The sequence below is a fragment of the Populus nigra genome, chromosome 12, assembly GCF_951802175.1.
Source record: "Populus nigra chromosome 12, ddPopNigr1.1, whole genome shotgun sequence".
Taxonomy (NCBI): Eukaryota; Viridiplantae; Streptophyta; class Magnoliopsida; order Malpighiales; family Salicaceae; genus Populus; species Populus nigra.
In genome coordinates this window covers 13650008-13669308 of record NC_084863.1, presented here as the reverse complement: position 1 = coordinate 13669308, position 19301 = coordinate 13650008, and the positions used below count along the sequence as shown (strand labels likewise).

At 32.5% G+C, this 19301-nt stretch overlaps 1 protein-coding gene across 1 annotated transcript; it reads left to right on the top strand.

Annotated features, from left to right (window-relative positions):
- The first annotated feature begins 10932 nt into the window (after positions 1 to 10932).
- LOC133669713 (uncharacterized) lies at positions 10933 to 18874 on the top strand. The gene is made up of 14 exons (XM_062089945.1): positions 10933 to 11091; positions 11395 to 11476; positions 11579 to 11933; positions 12218 to 12404; positions 13035 to 13269; positions 13347 to 13415; positions 13964 to 14065; positions 14188 to 14228; positions 15081 to 15214; positions 16106 to 16169; positions 16261 to 16357; positions 16444 to 16538; positions 18273 to 18295; positions 18381 to 18874. Exons 2-14 carry the CDS (start codon positions 11437 to 11439, stop codon positions 18475 to 18477), a joined length of 1539 nt encoding a protein of 512 aa, XP_061945929.1. The 5' UTR covers positions 10933 to 11091; positions 11395 to 11436; the 3' UTR covers positions 18478 to 18874.
- Positions 18875 to 19301: the final 427 nt, after the last annotated feature.

Here is a 19301-nt window from a genome sequence, read left to right as displayed (position 1 = left end):
TAAAAATTTTTTAAAATAATTTTTTGTACTTTATACCAGCACATCAAAACTTTAAAGAAGCATTAAAAAAATATTAATTTAATATTTTTTTAAGTTAAACACATTTTGTAAATACGCTAAAACACAGCTTTAAATTAAAAAAATAAAATAAACATACAATGTTTAAGAGTTGAGCATTACTAGCTGGTTGGACACTCAAAACCATAATGGATATGTGGGATATGTAAGATATGTAGACAGATTCATGTTAGGAATTGTGATGATTTGATAATTAATATATTATAATGTATTTAGTGTAATACTAATAGATATGTTAATATAGTATGTTGATATATAGTAACTTATCAACTATTATATTTGTTAATATGATAATTAATATATTGTATGTGATTTCGAGATTGGAATCCTTAATCATTATAGAAAAAAGTTATTTTGAGAATATTAATTAGTTATGAAAGTAAGATTAATTTAAACAATTTTTACGATGTCAAGTTTGGGAATGATTTGCACTGTGTTTTTAAAAATTTATTTTTTTATATATTTTTAAATTGTTTTGATGTGTTGATGTGAGAAATAATTTTTTTAGAATAAAAAACTTCATTTTGATGTATTTTTAAATAAAAAGCACTTTAAACCATCATCATTATCAAAATCTTAAACAGACCGTGAATATTTAGTTATCAATATATAGTTATATTTAAGTATATGTGGTACCTTTTGTTGTTAGATTTTTTTTAAAACGTATTTATTTTTAAATATATTAAATTAATATTTTTTAGTTTTTAATATACTAATGTTAAAAATAAAAAATATTATAATAAAACTATTATAATATATTTTTAAATAAAAAATATTTTTAAAAAATATCCTGTATTACACCATCAAATACGTAATTAATCACGCTAGACCGAACCATTGCCTGATAATTTTATTTTAATGTATTTCTAAACAAAAAAATATTTTGAACCATCACCGCTATTAAAATCTTAAACAAACCGTGAATAATTAGTTATCAATATATAGTTATATTTAAGTATACATGGTACCTTTTGTTGTTGGATGTTTTTTTTAAATGTATTTATTTTTAAATATATTAAATTAATATTTTTTAGTTTTTAATATACTAATGTTAAAAATAAAAAATATTATAATAATTATAATATATTTTTAAATAAAAAATATTTTAAAAAAATATCCTGCATTACACCATCAAATACGTAATTAATCACGCTAGACCGAACCATTGCCTGATAATTTATCAAGTGTGGCCGAATATATTTTTATTGAATTTTGGATATATCTCCTAGAAATATTTCTCCATGTCAGTGGTCTTTAGGGATTTACATTAATCTCAGTACACTACGGTAAATATTATTTTTAAAAGTATTTTTTTATTTATAAATACATTAAAATAACATTATTATTATTTTAATATTTATTTTTGATACTAACATATAAAAAAAATAAAATTCTTTTAAAAAATATATAATTAATTTTTTTTTTTGATACATGACAAGACTCGAAGATGGGAGGGTGACGTGTGCATTATTTTTGATAGTAGAAACAACAAGGAGGATACCAAAACCTAGAACTAAGCAATGTTTTGAGGGAATTAGGGGAAAAGAAAAGGCAATGCAACAATATCACATGATGATATTCTGCTTCCACCATTGTCTTTGCCTGATTTCTCAAAGCAACCAAAGGTTAGAAGACAAGAGGACTATGCTTATTTGGTATCTATGGCAATTCAATCCCATTGCTTGTTACTTTTGAATTCTTTGCAAGAACATGGTTAATGAGCTCTTTTTATTTTACATTATCAATTTAAATTGAATTTTGTGTTCAACTAGTAAGTGAATAAACCCTTTGAGTTATTGTTTTAATTTAGTTTATGTGTTTGTTATTGTAGTGTATAGTTTTTTTCGTTTGAAAATACATCAAAATGATTTGTATTTGTATTTTTAATATTCACATATTAAAACCGTTGAAAACACTATAAAAACATCAGCATTCGATGCTTTTCAGGGAAAATGCACTTTTAAAACACGTGTGCTCTCGGATACTTGTATAAAAAAAACTTGATAGAAGAGTTTTTTTTTGTAAATACATTATTTTTTTATATTTTTAATGATATATTTAATATCTAACAAAAAAAAATCTTGGTAAACAAAAACTTAATTCTAATACATCATGATTGCTTTTTTCCATCAAGAATTCAATACATATCTTGAACCATACAAGGAGAATATCTCTTTTCCATTCCACCATCGTCACGCTTTGAGCCTCATAAGTCACGTGTTCAAAGAATAAAACTAAGTCTTCTTATGTTCTTTTTTTTTTTTTAAAAAAATATGGGAGGATAGTTGTAATTATTGTTATTTAATTTCTGATTATCAAATAAATCCAGGCCTAAACTAGTTCAAATTAAAGAAAAAAATAAAAAATCTAGATTGATTCATAATCAAGTTAATCTTGAGAAAACCTAGTAAAAATTTTATTATATTTTTTTTTATCAAAATAATAATGTTTTAGTTTTTTTTTAAAAAAACAAGTTCCAGTCTCGTGACCTAAATCTTGTTATCTAAGATGTATCTCGGATCCTTTCTTAAAACTTTGGTATTAACGACTATTAAACCTTATTTTAATGAAAATGTGTCGTGAAAATTCAAAACTCGACATTGATGCTTGCTGCGTTTTAGAGGCTGTTTTGATATTCATAGCATATTTTAATGCAGGCTGAAGGTCCGATTATCAACAGAGATCCCGAATCCCTAAGAAATGCTGGCTGTGCGAGACCTTTACCTCTTTTTTTTTTAAGGATTTCACACACCAAACGTCTATTTTAATGCTAAAAAACCCCCAGGAAGCCCCAAACGATCATCAACGAATAAGAAAAACAAATGGATTGTTCATACTTTATGTGGGTTTTTTTAGATTAATATTCGGGTTAGTATACACGTATCACTCTCGATTAAATATAAATATATAAATTATTCATACTTCTATGTGGTTTTGCGTGGAGAGTGCTTGGAGAGTAGAAAGCTACCTGCTTCAATTCGTGCACATATTTTCTGGTGCATGTCTCCATCGAGACAGCTCCAGGCAAGCAGCACTCTCATCATGCCATTGCCATTGTTGTTATTATTTTTTTTCAAGGAGAAAGCTTTGAAATCATGCCTTAAAAACTAAACCTTGTTGTTTTTGGACTTTAAAGCATTCTTGTCTGCCAAATAATATCACCTTAGTGGGCATTACTAGTTGGTACAACTTCTACCCAAATTAGGGTAGACAATATTTGAATTTGTCCCATTAAATTTTCGTGGTTCAGAAAGTACTTGGAAACACGAGTTAATCTGTGTTTTTAAAAAATTTAATGATTTTTTATGTTTTGGATCGTTTTGATACGCTAATTTTAAAAATAATTTTTTAAAAATAAAAAAATATCATTTTAATGCATTTCAGCATGAAAAATATTTTAAAAAATAATCACAACCATGCTTCCAAATAAATTCTTAAACAATCAAAAATTTGATTTTAGTTTTTAAAAATTAAAAAAAATATTATTTTTAAATAAAAAATATTTTAAACCATAACTATCAATAAAGAAATCACTGCTGTTATTATGAGAAATGATTATTGGTATTTTGCGTATTGATTTCCCATACTTTGTCTGGGGAGTTACAATGATTAGAGAGCTCAGCGATCCTTCTCATATTATTTTAATTACTAGCCAATTAGCTATGTGCTCTCATGATTTGAAGGTTGTTTTGTTATTTAATTTCTCAATTAAAAAAATCATCATGGAGATCGGTTCATGTGGGTGGTTGCATCTGTTTGATTGGTTTGTATAGTGATCATCATTGTTTCAACTGTTGGTTCGTACCGGCAAATTAATCCGGTGACTACTCGGAATAGGACACCGACTCTAATGCCGAACCAAGGGAGAGTTAAGCCAATCAATCTCGGTTGACTTGGTGGATTAAATAGTAACTGGATTGATGTGATTTAATGTGGTTTTTTGTTTTTTTTCAAAAAACATTTGTTAAACTTTTCTTTATCTTTTTTAGAAAACAATAGCATTTTAGATTGACTTGAATGTTTGTAAATTTAATAGTAATTATTTTTTAAAATATTTTTTATTTGAAAATACATTAATTTTTTATTTTTTAAAATTTATTTTTAATATCAGCACATCAAAACTATATAAAAACATTAAAATAGTTAATTTGAAGTAAAAAAAATAAAAATATTTAATTTTTTTTAAAAAATATTTTTAAAACACAAAAATAAATAGACTAATTTAAGTTAATGCTCGTCGTGGAAATAGCCTAGTTTTACAAGGCCATTGAATTGTATAATGTTAGAAGCGTTTTTCATTCGAGTAAAGTTTTGATACTCTCCAATAAGAAACTCTCTAATCTCTTCTGAAAAATAGAAATGCAAAACGATGTTGCATAGAGGGATAAAAAAGGTGTTTGAGAGTACGGTAACGATTATTTTTTAAAGTGCTTTTTTATTTATAAATACATTAAAATAATATTTTTTAATTTTTAAAAAATTATTTTTAACATCAGCATATTAAATGATACAAAAACACTAGAAATATTAAATTTAAATAAAAAAATATATATAAAATTCAAATACAAAAACAAACAAACTCAAAATAATCAACAATGCTATGCCGAGTTGGTTTGGGTCGTGCTAATAATAGTTCAAAAACAAATGAAGTTAGCTTGGCCTCGTCAACGCTTGATAGCTTAAAGGTGAGGAAACATGGTAGAGGAGGATAAGATACCACATGACATGATTTGAGGTTTGCATTATTTTTTCTGTATTGATGACAAAATGGTTGAAAGGATCATCATCATGATGGCTAAACAAACGTCGAGGGGAAGGCATTATCGAGTATGGAGGGACAAGGAGGATGAGGAACCACAAAATGTCTCCTCTATTTGAATCATCAAGAAATGTATTACTCTAATCATTTAGCAGGTAAATCAGTGATAAAAGTTTAAAATTAAAAAATTTGTTTTTTTGTGATTTTAAATTTAAGTCCTGTAATTACTAATATGATGGCCACTTGAAGCTTACATGATCGTTAATTTTAAGGCCTATAGAATTAGTTGAAGTGCGTACAAGCTAGCCCAAATATTCATGTTAATAAAAAAAATGTCCTAATGTAATTTTGAGGGTATAGCTCAATTGATTAAGTTCTAAGTTTACTTTTCATAAATTACTAGTTCGAGTACTATAAATTTCAGAGTTACTGGAGGTTTATCTAGTCGTTAATTTCCGAACCTCGAAAAATTAATCGAGATGCGTGTAAGCTGATCCGGACACTCATAGCTACAAAAAAAAATGTACTAGTATTATTGGGGTGCATGAGAGAATATTAACGGTTATTTTTTAAAGTAAATTTTGTTCGGAAATACATTAAAATAATATTTTTATTTTTAAAAATAATTTAAAACAAAAAACAAAAAATTCTCAATTTTTTTATATACTTTTAAAATGCAAAAATCCAGACCCACAATCACACACCATGATGTATATGTATAGGTATCTGTATACATAAACAACTGGCCTGGCCTGGCCTGGCCTCAATTAGCACTTGCAAGTAAGATAAAATAAAACCATATTGTATGAGGATGATTGGAAATTTGTTCTCAATATATTTTTAAATTAGTTTATATATTAATTGAGATTAAACCTATTTTATAGAGTATAGTTTATACATTAATTGAGATTAAATCTATTTTATAGAGTATATCCTCGTCAAATTTTATGATCATATTTTAGTAATTGATCTCACCACCCTCAAAGTCTACCTTTATTATAGTTTGCTCAGCGAACTTATAATAATAATAAAAAATAGCGTGGATTTTACCAAGTCTCTATAAGTTTAAATCATTTTAAGAGTTTTTTCATGATATTTTACAAGATAAACATTTAAGCATAAAATAGTTTACAACTTATTAATTTATTAAAATATACTTTTTAACTTAAAAAACTTCATAAAATATTTATTTCAACCATCTTCACCGTTGAATTTTACAATTATCATTATCACCACCGTTATTTATCTTCTATAATTTTTCATATCATTACTTGCTAAACATTCCATATAAAAATATTTTACGAGTAAAATATGCAAACAAGACATCCACTAAACACTAAACTAGAGATTGAGTTGGCTGGATCTGCAATTTCTTATGGATTTGGGCATCAATTTTTTTTTTTTTTTATGATACGGGCTAGTTTTAAGCTTCAAGGTTGCCTTGTGCTCTCGAGTCCCCAATCATGGCTGAAAAGATTGCGGTTCAAAAGAAACTGAGGATTGACATATATCACTGTACAAAACCACTTGCCTGTGGACGAATTATCAATTTCAAGGTGCACAAACTGACCTCCACCATTCCATCACACGAACCCTATCGGAAAAGTCCTTCCACAGAATCCATAATTCACCTGAAAAACCTTGAGCTTCCACTCTGAAAGAATCAGGAAAGCCAAGGTTCTGAGATTCTTTTATCTGCAATAACCCCATCAATACGAGGCTCAACAATAGCCACCATATCAACTTTATTGATCTTCATTAAATTACAAACAATGCCTTTTAAACTTAGAGCTTGCAGCCGCTCTACAATTCCAATATGGTGTACGCATAAAGAAAACTTCGACTTAGCAAGGAACGAAGAGCTAGTATCAAACTGATACTTAATTTTCAAACGAGCCTGCAGCTTCAAATATCATACCGACACAGCACACTGATGGGTCTCCTCGACAACTGAAATAGTGTCACTAATCATGCCATTATCCGGTAACTAAGCACTGACCATATCCACATAGTCCACAGAATCAGTAGGATCATGAAGTCTGGCGGGTATTGAGCGCTTAGGCCTAGGATTAGGCTGGGATGAGCCAGTACAGGTGACTTCTTCTTTTGACTATGAACAGGGGGCTGGATTACAAAAAGGCCTGGAAGAATCACCATTTATAATTAACCTGTCAAAATCATTGCCTGAAATCTCTCTAGCTGCACTAGACTCAGGGATTTCTATTTGATCCGGTACTTGAAACTCAGTCAGAATATCATATCGTGATCTCATTGCCTTCTGGGTACTGTCTGAATCCCCATAAGGTTGCTTGACTGTCGTAGTTACCTTAACACTCTTTGTTTTAATCAGCGGATCGAATTTCTTGCCACTCGGTCGCGATTTCTGAACCAGCATCCAAGCACCATACGGTTCTACAATTCCTGGTCTGATTGTTGGAGAATCCATTTGAATTGGAGGATCGTAAGCGATGTTAGAATCCTCTGTTATATCTTCTTCACCATGGCAGGCACTACAATTTTCAGCACGATGGCCATAACGACCACATGTAAAACAAACCAGATAAATCCCAGATTAGGTTTAAAAGTAGGAGAAGCCAGAATAAAAAGTTCATAGAATCTTAAATCTTGATGGTCGGTTACTTGTTCATCCAATCAGCCTCTAGTGGAGTATCTTCACGGGAGTCTCCAACAAGAGAGTCTTTGAAGGATATCTTACGCTTCAATTCGTCATGAGCATGAGTGTCCGAAATCCCTGCTTCATCATGGTGAACCATGTCATTCCTCCTCTAGTAATTTTAGCCTTTTTATTACCTATTGCCACTAAATCAGATTCCGATGAGTCGCTGCGCCAACACTACCACAAACTTGGTTTCCCTCTCTTGCATCCCACCTGCCTTTTATTACCATGGAAGGAATACTCGACTTCCTTCCCTTTATAAATGGTAGGCATGGGTGTCTCTTTGAATCTTTCTATATCTCCCTTTCTGTTTTTTCTTTATCATGTTTCAAATTTGTGTTTTTGTACAGAAAGAAGCTACATTAGGAGCTGAAATATTAAAAATAACGATGATTTAAAGAAGCTGAGATCAATTGATGCACAGTTTAAGCTCCTGGTTCCTGGAAAAGTGAGGGAAGATGACAACCTTTTTATAATCGGTTTCTTGAAACTTCAAAATTTGCATGGAGAGGATCTCAAGGATACAGCACGTAAAATGTGAATTATTCATCGCGACGGCTCGCAGAACTTTGCCGTATCTTGATGCGTGGACATCATAGAGGGCTAGCTTGCCATAAAAATCTTGACCGTGATTGGGTTTGCTGGAGCAGCTCATGGGTTCTTAGCATTCACGGCACGCTGCTGCCAGATAGTCAAGCTTTGGATCACTTTTGGAGCTTGTGCAGTGTGCTTGCCTGCCATGGCTGCAGCAATTAGGGGATAGATTCTTTCTCCCTGAAAATTGAATCAAACTCCCGATGATCAATTAATCTGTACATACTGTGGTAGATTCGTTTCTATTTTTACTCCCTTGAAAGTGATTATATAATGTGTCTAGATGATAAAAGAATTAATGTGCGCTCCCCAGCTGCTCATTTCTTAGTGCCACTTACCAAAGTGGATGCCATTGATCGCGTGCATTGAGCTTCTCTCAGCCGCGTGCTCTTGTTGTCAACTTGATTCTATTGGATGTCTCGTTGTGACCTCAGAAACTGAGCTCAGTGATCAATTGGACGCTCTACTTGTTTAATGAAGTCTCATACAGCTGGTCTGTCACATTCTACATCATTGACATGATTCCACAGATGCAGGTCCGCGTTTTCCTCAATTGAGTGCTGTTTGTGCTGGATCCTTGTCTCTGGATTATGGGACATGTAAAAATAAACTGTCTGTTGATTTGGTCAGTATAACGAGTGAACCTCTTGCTGTGTGGTCCATGAGGACTAACAATGGTTGAGATGACTTAAATTCTCTGCACCAAGAAGCTCATGCCCTCCAAAAACACGACATACTTCTTCGCGTGCTTTGTTTCGCCATTCTTGATGCGATGCAAAAAGGAGAAGGGCCCAAGTCAAAAGGTTGGCAATAGTTTCCTTTCCAGCAAAGTAAAAGGTCTTGCATGCATCTGCTTCATCCTGATTTTTATACCAATACATTTGTAAACTCAAAAGATTTCTTGAATTTTCTCCTACTCTGCTGTTAGTCTCCATCAGTTTCCTTATCTAGTCTCCATCTCTGTCTGTTATTCTTAGCAGGCAAGAACCTGCATACATAAATGAAGCCTGAAATCACAACCACTCGTCCAAAATCAAGAATAGATTATCACAATACGTTTGAATTTGTACACTATTCAACAAGCAAAACAAAACCCTTCCAGCTGATTCTAGTGCAAATGGCCTTTAGGAAAACGGGATTGAACTGGCAGGGCTGGACCAGACAGAATGGCAAGCTGTCCCATGAGAGAGGGAGGACAGAAATCTGGAATTGAGATGGGACAAAAACTGTTTTCTGTGAACAAAAAACAGTATAAATGAAGCTATAAAAAGGATAGTTTTGTTGGTTTTTGCCACTTCAATTTAGCCTTTTAGAATTCAATGAACATAAGTACACTTTCGACCAAAGTTAGAAGAAAATAATTACCTGAACCCTGGAATGTATACAATTCTCGAAGCTTGGGAGTCACAGATCCATTAATTGTTCCTGTAATCTAAATATACTCTTCCCTTCCTCGTAAATGCTTCCAAATTATGATCTCTGCTGAAAGGTCATGGAATTCTTGATGTACCGTCCAACTCAAACTCTCCTCTACCTCCTCTCATTTCCTCCCACCTCCTTAACATATCTGTGGTGCTCGTTACAGTATCCGGTACCCAGCTCTGTGGAAATAGAATTTGGTTCAGCAGTTTTTACACATAATCTGACTTCTGCATCAAACTTGCATTAGAACAAATTGCAAAAGATTTTTTCACAAGGCGTTTGTTTCATGAAAAACACTTTCTTGGAAGCATTTACTAATAAGCTTCCTCATGTTTGTTTAATTTTAGAAATGTTGATCAATAAAAAATGATTTACGGTCAAATTAAGAAAAAAACCAACGGTGTTTGGTAACGAAGTATTACTTTATTTTTCCAAGAAAAATAGAAAATAAAATTTCTATTTTTCCAAATTAAAAAAAGAATTTTTTTTTTAAATAATTTATAAAATTATTTTTTTTAATTTCATCATTCAAATTTTTTATAAATTTAGTTTTTATTTTTTTAATTATTATTTATTTTATTTTAAATAATTTAATTTTTTTAATCTTATCATCCTTTAACTTTTTTATTTGTTTGATATGATTTTTATTCTTTTAATAAACTTGAAAAAAAATATTAATAAGTGATTTTTTAATTTATTTTTTATAATATAATTAAATACAGAAAAATATTTTTCAATTTATTTTTATAAAACTGACAAATATAAAAAAATAATAATATAGAAACGAAACTATTTTTCTTTTAAAAAAACTAGATTTTCTCCCATCTAGCAAAAGCCATGTATATCTGGACACTATGAAAATGTTGTACTAGTGTTACTGTGCTTATAAATAAATAATTAAGTTAGAATTTTCTCTCTCAAAATAATAATAAATAAATAATGAACAATACTCTTAAAAGGAGAAAAAAAGATTTTCATTTTATTATTTTCTTCAAAAGAAAACAATATAGTTTCAACATATTTTCTATTTTTTTGAGTTGAAAAAACATCTTAAATCTTTAAAAGTCTGTTTGGCTATGTGTTTCAACCTACGTTTTTTTAAATTTTAAAATTTTTTTTTGGATTGTTTTGATATGCTTATGTTAAAAATAATTTTTAAAAAATAAAAAATATCATTGACATGTATTTCAATACGAAAAGTTATTTGAAAAACAATCATAACCACACTGTCAAACATGAATGAGTTCCTGATTTTTCACGCAACCCTATATTTATCCGTGAGGATGGAAATATAAGGATTGAAATGATAATCTTAAAACTATAGGAACTAATCTATTACTTTCTTAAAAATAAAGAACTAAATTATAATTTGCTTCTTCTTCTTCTTCTTTTTTTTTTTTTTGTTTTTTTAAATGAGAACGAGGGGCTAACCTATAACAAGCGTCCACTCTCAAGCAATCACTTCCTCCGACGCCGTTACTAGGTACTGCGATCCCACTCCATTTCTTGCAGCTGGCGGTCCACAGAAATACAATTCCGGCTACTCACTTCCCAAGTTAAGGTACCATCTTTCTGTTGGGTTCCCTAGAAATTGCAAGGAAAACAACGATAAAAAGAAAATTAACACCCCATACCACCAAACAGCTCTTTAATTTTTCCCAAGATGTTTTCTATTTTAATCAATCATTTTATGCATACCCACTATTGTAATTCATGTAGAAAATACAAAATCTCAATTTTTGCTTGATTTAAAGTCCAGTGCCTAGCTCCTTTTATATTAGCTTAATTGTAGAAAAGACATAAAAGTTGGAGTCTTTTTGGAAAAAAACAATGAGAACCCGTTGTTGATTTTTGGTTGATGCAGGTGGGATTTTATCTGAGCGGTCTTTAGTTGGTTATATAAGTTATGGCAGCTAAGGACACTGCACCTTCCTTGGAGATTTTAGGTACTTATCAGAACAAAAAGACCGTTCCTTTATGAGTTTTAATATAGCTGTTCATGTTATTGCTTGTTTTCTTATGTTTCTGTTTGAATTCTGTTGTTACAGTTAGAGGACCAGAAGGGTGTTTTGTGTGGAATGGGCCACCATTTGGGAATGGTGAACCAAGTGTTAAGCTTGAGAGAGTTCCTTGTAGTCGTGCAAAGTTTAGTGAAGATGGGTCTAGGCTTCTGGTGATGAAAAGTGATTTTGTTATTAGTATCTATGATTGCAGTAGCTTTAAGGAGATTAAATCTTTCCAAGTTCCCAATGTTCTAGCTGCTGTGTTGTCACCTTGTGGGACTTATCTTCAGACTTTTCAGAAATCATCGACACCACAGGATAAGAATCTGGTTTTGTGGAAGATAGAGAGTGGTGATTCTGTTTATCAGCAATTCCAAAAGAACATGACAAAGACCACGTGGTAATATATACTTTTAGCTGACTGTATTTTTAGAAGAAAGTTGTGAATTCAAAATACATTTTGCTCATTTTCATACAAAATTGTTCATTATCATTGTAGTTTTCCATAATTTCTGGAATCATAATTTAATGATACTGTCTTGCTTATGCTGAAAATGGAATTTTAAAATATCTTGTTCTGGATAATCTCTCCCTCTATCTCTCTCTTCCTTCCTCCAATGTGCTTGCATGTAATTTGATATTGAAGTTCTTAACTATGTAATTGTTTATATGTGTGCCCTTCAGGCCCTCGATCCGATTAAGTTCTGATGAAGCTGTTGCATGTCGGATGGCAACAAATGAAATACAATTTTTCGATCCCAAAGATTTCTCTAAAGGAATTGTTCACCGCATAAGGGTTCCTGGGGTAGCTGCTGTTGAGCTTTCAATGGTGCCAGGGTCTCATGTGGCAGCATTTATCCCAGAGTCTAAGGTGTGTGTTCCATGCTTCTAGGCCAAGTTTAAGGAATGATTTCTATCCATGTTAAGTAAATCTGTAATCAATGATTACATCATTGCATTTACATGCAAGCACAACCATATCTTAAATACAATGTTGTCATGCATGTGCACTGCAAAATGGATGCTTGCAGTAGTTAGTTTTTCTGAATAAAAGCTATTGATAACTTTGTATATTGATATTGTCGACTACTACATTGAGAATATAGTTTTTCTTCCAATCATGGTAAAAATTGGGATGCTGAAAGAAGGATCTTTTTTAAAAATTAAACTTTTACCAATAATTGATCAAAACTTCCAAATTCTGGGAATTGTGATTGGATAAACTCATGCTGTATTATCACCAAAATATAGAAATTTTAGGTTCAAATTGATGACATTGAATTTTCTTATAGTAAGATTCTCATGGTAAATTTGTCAACATACACGGTGCTTTCGGGATTTGGCAAATCCAATATTTGGCTCATTGTACAGTTAGACAGGTTATTTCAATATGCTCCTGACAAGCAGGATGCAGATATTAAATTGGTTTTCAGATTTGGGTGTCCTTAATTGTCCTTCTTCCTTATGATGATTTTTTTTAATTAATTGTTGGATCATGTAGGGTGTTCCAGCCAGTGTTCAGATATTTGCTTGTGGGAAAGAAATGCAAAGTCAGCCTGTTGCTCGAAGGAGCTTTTTCCGATGTGATACAGTGCAACTGAAATGGAATCGTGGTTCTACCGGGCTTCTGGTGGTCGCGCAATCAGATGTTGACAAGACCAATCAAAGTTATTATGGAGAGTCCAAGCTGAACTACCTTACAACCAATGGGTCCCATGAGGGGCTGGTACCTCTACGTATGTTCGGGATTAGTTTTTCAGTTTTTTAGTTGTCTGCAGACACTGTGACTTTTGATTGTTTGATCCATGAACAGGTAAAGAGGGGCCAATTCACGATGTTCAGTGGTCATGTTCTGGTTCAGAGTTTGCTGTTGTTTATGGATGTATCCTTGTTCCATACATGGAGTGAAAGATTTGTTGCATTAGATCCATGTTGTCACTCTTATTAAGGTAAGCAGTCATCTGGAGGACATGTCTAAGAAACATGAATGCATGGAGCCTGCTAGTAGATCTCGTTTGCATGTAACTAAAAGACAGGGGCTGATACCAAGTATCTACTCTCAGTGATTTGGACATCTATAAAGTGTAGAGGAACTTTGATATGAGAACTCTACCCCTTGAGGGACAAATCATATTGTAATGATGACCTTGTGCAGTTGGGTTTTCTCAGAGGTGGATTCTCCAAAATAGCGAACTTGTGCCATGTTATTCTGGTAGATTTCTTTTTGAAGAGTTAATTTTGCATTTCTGTGTTTGCACAGATGGGTTTATATATATATATAAACTTTTCTCATGTCTGAACATTTAAGTCAGCTTTAACAGTTTACAAACGAAGGATGCAAAAATTTACTAGTCTTCAACTCAGATTGCGCTCATTCACATTTCTGTCTCAATTACTTCCACAAATTTTGTGCTTCCTTGACTATTTTAGTTATGCCTGCAAGCGCAACATTGTTTGATAAGAAGTGCCATCCTCTACTTGAGCTTGGAACGGGCCCTTACAATACTGTCCGATGGAACCCAAAAGGGAAATGTATCCTTTGGCAAAGATTGTTCTTTTAGCTAGCTGTATATTTTACAATTTGATTAACTTGAAGCACCTTTTTCTTCATTCTATTTGTGTGATATATGTTTCCTTAATTCTTTGGTTTACAGTTCTATGCTTAGCTGGTTTTGGTAACTTACCTGGTGACATGGTGAGTAAGTTCAAGTTGATTATTCTCTAGCAGTTTTATTTCGGGTTGAGATTATTTGAACTAACCCTTCCTCTCATTGAAGATTGTATTTCCTGCTAAATCATTTTCCAGTTCCTCACTGTCTCTTCTTTCATTAATGCACAAAATTTGGGATAATTTAATTTTTGATCAGCTCATTTGTTACTTAGTGAAAGCCCTAGGTCAATAACTCTTTTGTGTACTTCATTTATGATGAGTTAAAATATCTTTTCTTATGTTCCTTGGGAAGGTCATAATTCATATGCTCTTGGTCTGGGATTTCTAGAGTTTTTCTACTATTCTTCTCTTCATTTCTTGGTAGATTGAGATGTTAAACACCACATAAAAATGTTACTGATTGTCTTTTCTTCCATTAGGCTTTGTCTTTTTGACCCTCTTCTTGCTTTATGATACTCTTGGAAGGAGGAATGCTTGTGTGTTTCTTTGTACCTTAGAGCATTCTCTGGAGATACCCTTTGCTTTTTTATAGGGCTTTGTTTTTTGTAAATGGAGGGGGTTTTCCCAGAGCTTGTTTGTTCAATAACTAGGATTATGAAGCTATTGAATATGTCATCTATTATCTTCTTATGTGCTTGTTTTCTCCTGGCAACTCTAGGTTTCTTTCCCCCGGGTTGGGCTGAAATTGTGCAAGCCCTCTGCCTTGTCTTTTCCACCCAAATTTAAATCATGTTAATGTTTAAGCTGCCAAGGATGAAAAAAAAAAATCTTCTTTCTTTCAGTTCTATGTAGTTTGACCTATTTTGTGCTTCGAGTAAGTAATTAGGTGATCAAGTTCTTTCTTATTCCTCTTCTTATGCTTGAATAAAATTTCAGGCTTTCTGGGACTATGTGGACAAAAAAAAAATTGGAACAACTAAGGCTGAATGGTCTGTAACAAGCGAGTGGTCCCCAGATGGGTGCTATTTCATGACTGCCACAACAGCTCCAAGACTACAAGTTGACAATGGGTATGATCATTGGTTGTGATTTTTGGTTCTCTAGTCATGCTTGCCATTGCTGATAATTAGAAGTGTAGCAAACCTATACCCATATCTTGGATCGAAAATTGGAATTCATATATCATAATTTGATACCTTTAAAGTTTTGACTACTGATTAATAATGCTATTTTATTGTCACAGAGGAAGTGCTTTCATCCTTTCTTACACATATTCTTGTTCCTGATCTAAAACACATTTGGTGATACACTTCTATATTGTTTGTTTGGTGAAAATCAAATTCACGCAAATGGGATTGCCTTCTTTCATCGAGCAGCTTGTCAAACACTTCCAATTTTGGCCGAAAATTGAAATGCTTAGCAATAATGAGCAGTAACCTTTTGTTCAGAGGCGCTTCAAGTGCCATGGCTTAGTGCCTGTTTGGAATTGAGGTTGAACCTGCTTTTCGTTAAAATTTGAATTTTGTTTTGCTTCAAATTAATTTTTTTTAGTATTTTTGGATTGTTTTGATGTGCTGGTGTCAAAAATAAATTTAAAAAAACAAAAAAAACATTATTTTGATGTATTTTCAAGGGAAAAACATTTTGAAAAGCAACCTCTACTACACTCCTAAACACTCCCTTACTAGTGGTGAAACAACTAGTAGTTTAAAGCTTTTATGCTTGATGAAATACTTCATTAGCAACCTTTGTTTTTGATCGAATAGCTTAAGCACAGCTGTAGAGCACCATTGCTCAGCTTTGCGGTGTCATAGAGTTGAACAGTTCAGTATTATGTATGGCGTCAAGGATACTGTATTTATTTTTGTTTCTTGTACATGTAAGAGGCATGGACATACATGCATCTTATAAACTTATTTGCCAACAATTCAAGAACTGATTTCTGAATTATGTGATTGAAGGATTAAAATTTTCCACCACAATGGATCACTATACTTCAAAAAGATGTTCGATAAATTGTACGAGGTTGGTATTCTAACAACTTACTGGTTTTCTTGAACTGGTCATACTTCTATTTGTCTGATTCAATCTTGATTTTGTGCAATTACTTCTGAAGGTTGAGTGGAAACCAGAATCACCAGATAGATTTGGTGAAATTGCAGAACTAATCAAGTCTGTTGATTCATTAAAAGTCACAGAAACCAAATCTCAAGGTTCTATCAATACTTTAAACCCTGATTTGATAGTGAAACATTTCTTAATAAATTTTTGGGTCCTGAACACATTAATTATTTGTCAGGACAAGGTGCAGCCTCCAAGAAAACTGCCCCTGCTCAGAAACCTGCTGCTTATCGCCCTCCACAAGCTAAAGCTGCTGCTGCTGTTCAGGCAGAGGTATAGAAACCCACCTGCTATCCTTTTAATTAAGATGGTCATTTCTTAAAGAATCACGAGCAGGTTAAAATTTGACTGTTGTATGGGTTTGCCTTTCTGCTGATTGTGAGTGGAATCTCCACTGCACTTACCCATATTTATGTGTTGTTGAAACTAACTTTGTTCTTAATCTTCGATCACATCTTTTGGTAATTAACTACTACACTAAATAAATTGTTACCTTTTTATTTTTTATTTTTTCCTTCTTTATTTTAATTCTACCATTTTGTTTTTCTTTCCATGCATTTTTTCTTTCCATTAAATGCTTTTTAGCTTTTATTCTTTCAATTTTATTCTTCAACATTTTGTTGATTTTGAATTGGTCATTATAATTTGTTTCGGTTGAAATTATCACATTCTCAAATAAATGTCCGAGTATTTGATTGTTGCTCAATTTTGCAAATGTTTATTTTTGTTATTATATTATTAAATAAAACATAGTTTTAAAAAACAAAAATTTTAAACCCAGTAGGGTCCATGATATGGGTTGCGGGCTTGTCGAGTTAAAACGTGAAGCCCAGGTCATTCCAATAAGTTATCGTCTCAATATTAAAAAAAAAAATTATCTTGATTTTTTTTAAAAAAACCAAACCATGCTTGTACCGGTTGTTCTTGTTGCTTTTGGACCCATCAAGTAGACTGAATTACATAGAAACAACTCTTATATATTTTAAAACTGGGCTAGGCAATGAGTCGGGTTAGGAAATTTTAAGGTTGACTTACTGGGTCTGGTTTAATAATAATGCCATTTAGTTTTTTTTTTTTTTAATTCCATCTTCCAATTGAATCTTTTTTGGATTTTGTTTTTAGATTTCATCTTTCAACATTTGATAGATTTTAAATTGGTCTTCATAATTTATTTTAGTTTGTTTTTTATGAGGTTATCACAGTCTTGAACAAACATTTCAGCTTTTGGTTGGTGCTTAATTTTATAAGCATCTATCGTATTTTTGGGTAAAAAATAACTGTTTTTTTTTAAACAAAGTTGTTAAATTCAGTAGAGTTCATGATCCGGGTCGCAGGTTTGGTGGGTTAAGCCACAAAGCCTGGATTGATTTAATATGTTATTCGTTAGGTCGGGATTAATAACAATGTCAGATAGTTTCTCGTGAGCTAGACTTTTTTTTTTACGTTCAAATTTTTTTTGATCCAATTGGGGAACTAGTAGGAAAAATATGAGTGTCTGAGTACCCTTTTAAAAGGATTCTGTGTATGCATAAAGAAATATTTTAAATGCCACTTTGGTATTAATGGGAGAATAGATGGCTTCAATTGCTCAAGCTTTTAGTACGTGGTTTCAGATCCATTGGCCTCTCAGAAAAAAAAAGCATTATATAAGCAACTCATGGCATCCAGATTCGTGGCCCTTTGAGGAGGGAACTTCTCTCCATGACAACCATTGTTCTGAAGCCCTACTTGCAGTATTTTTCTGCCTTTTGCTTTTGTTGACTACCAGATTTTGAAGATTTTATCAGTGGAGGAAGTAAATTGGCTATTGAACTATACCAAGTATACAAATCATTGGGTTCATCTTCTGCATTGCTGTGGCAAACTGATGCCAAACTTCCAAATATACTCAGCTCGATTTTTAAGCTATTCTTTATTGGCAATTATTATTCCAAATATTACAATGTTGCTTGATTGGATTTAATTATTTGCTTATGTTCTGATGGTTTTCATGTTCTGCAATGACAGTTGTTTGGAGGAAGCTCCACTGAGTAAGTACATATTCTGTTTCCATGCTTGCATAAACATTGTTTTCAATTTTGACGAAGTTAATACTCATCAATGACGTTAATTCAGACAAATGAGCAAGAATGCGCTGAAGAACAAGAAAAAAAGAGAGAAACAAAGGGAGAAGAAGGCCGCTGAGGCTGGCACAACTGCTGAGGGTTCATGATAGAATACAAGATTGCTGCTGGACCATTTTCAAACTGCGTACTGAAGATTGGATGTTGATTCCTGCAGAATTGACACTGGACCACATTTAAACGCAGTATTGTTCCTAACTAGAAATTTAGGCCTATGAAAGAATATGAGGTGGTCAAATAGAAGCATACACATGCAAGCACATGCCTTTTTATTTGAAATTTTGTTGGATGATTTATGTATTAACGCAAAGGGTTTTGAGCTGCTCGTTGAGATTTGTAACGGTATGATAACATTGTTAGCATTTTGCCATGTTGTCGCTAGTCGATAGATGTTTTGGAACATGTTAGAGGCAGATGCGTTTGTCATCATCGTCATTCATTGACAATTTGTAGTTTTATATATGCAAGAGAATGATGTGTGTTCTAGATTGTGATTTTTCCAATTGAAAATTTAGGAAAGCAGTGCAGGAGGCTAAATGTTGAATATTTAAGTGCACAGATATGTGGCAATTCGATTTCATTGGGATGGACTTTTGAACAGAAAAATTAGGGTTGGCATGTAAGACCAAACTGGGAACAGGGGTCCTCGTCTTGTAGCAGGGGTGTGATTCTGCACGGCTGCTATGATTGCGCACCATCATCCAGGCAGGTACATGTAATGGAAGAGAATCATTGGCAGGCATCTAGACTACAAAACTCAGCTGTCTTACCACGATTATTATTTCGGTTTTTCTTTTCTACTTAGCATGGACTGTTTCCACAGGTTCAAATCTTCTTGTTTTGGGAGAAGAGATTCATGTGAATATCAGTTCTTGAACCATTGTATAATGTCTGTTCATTATGATAAAACGAA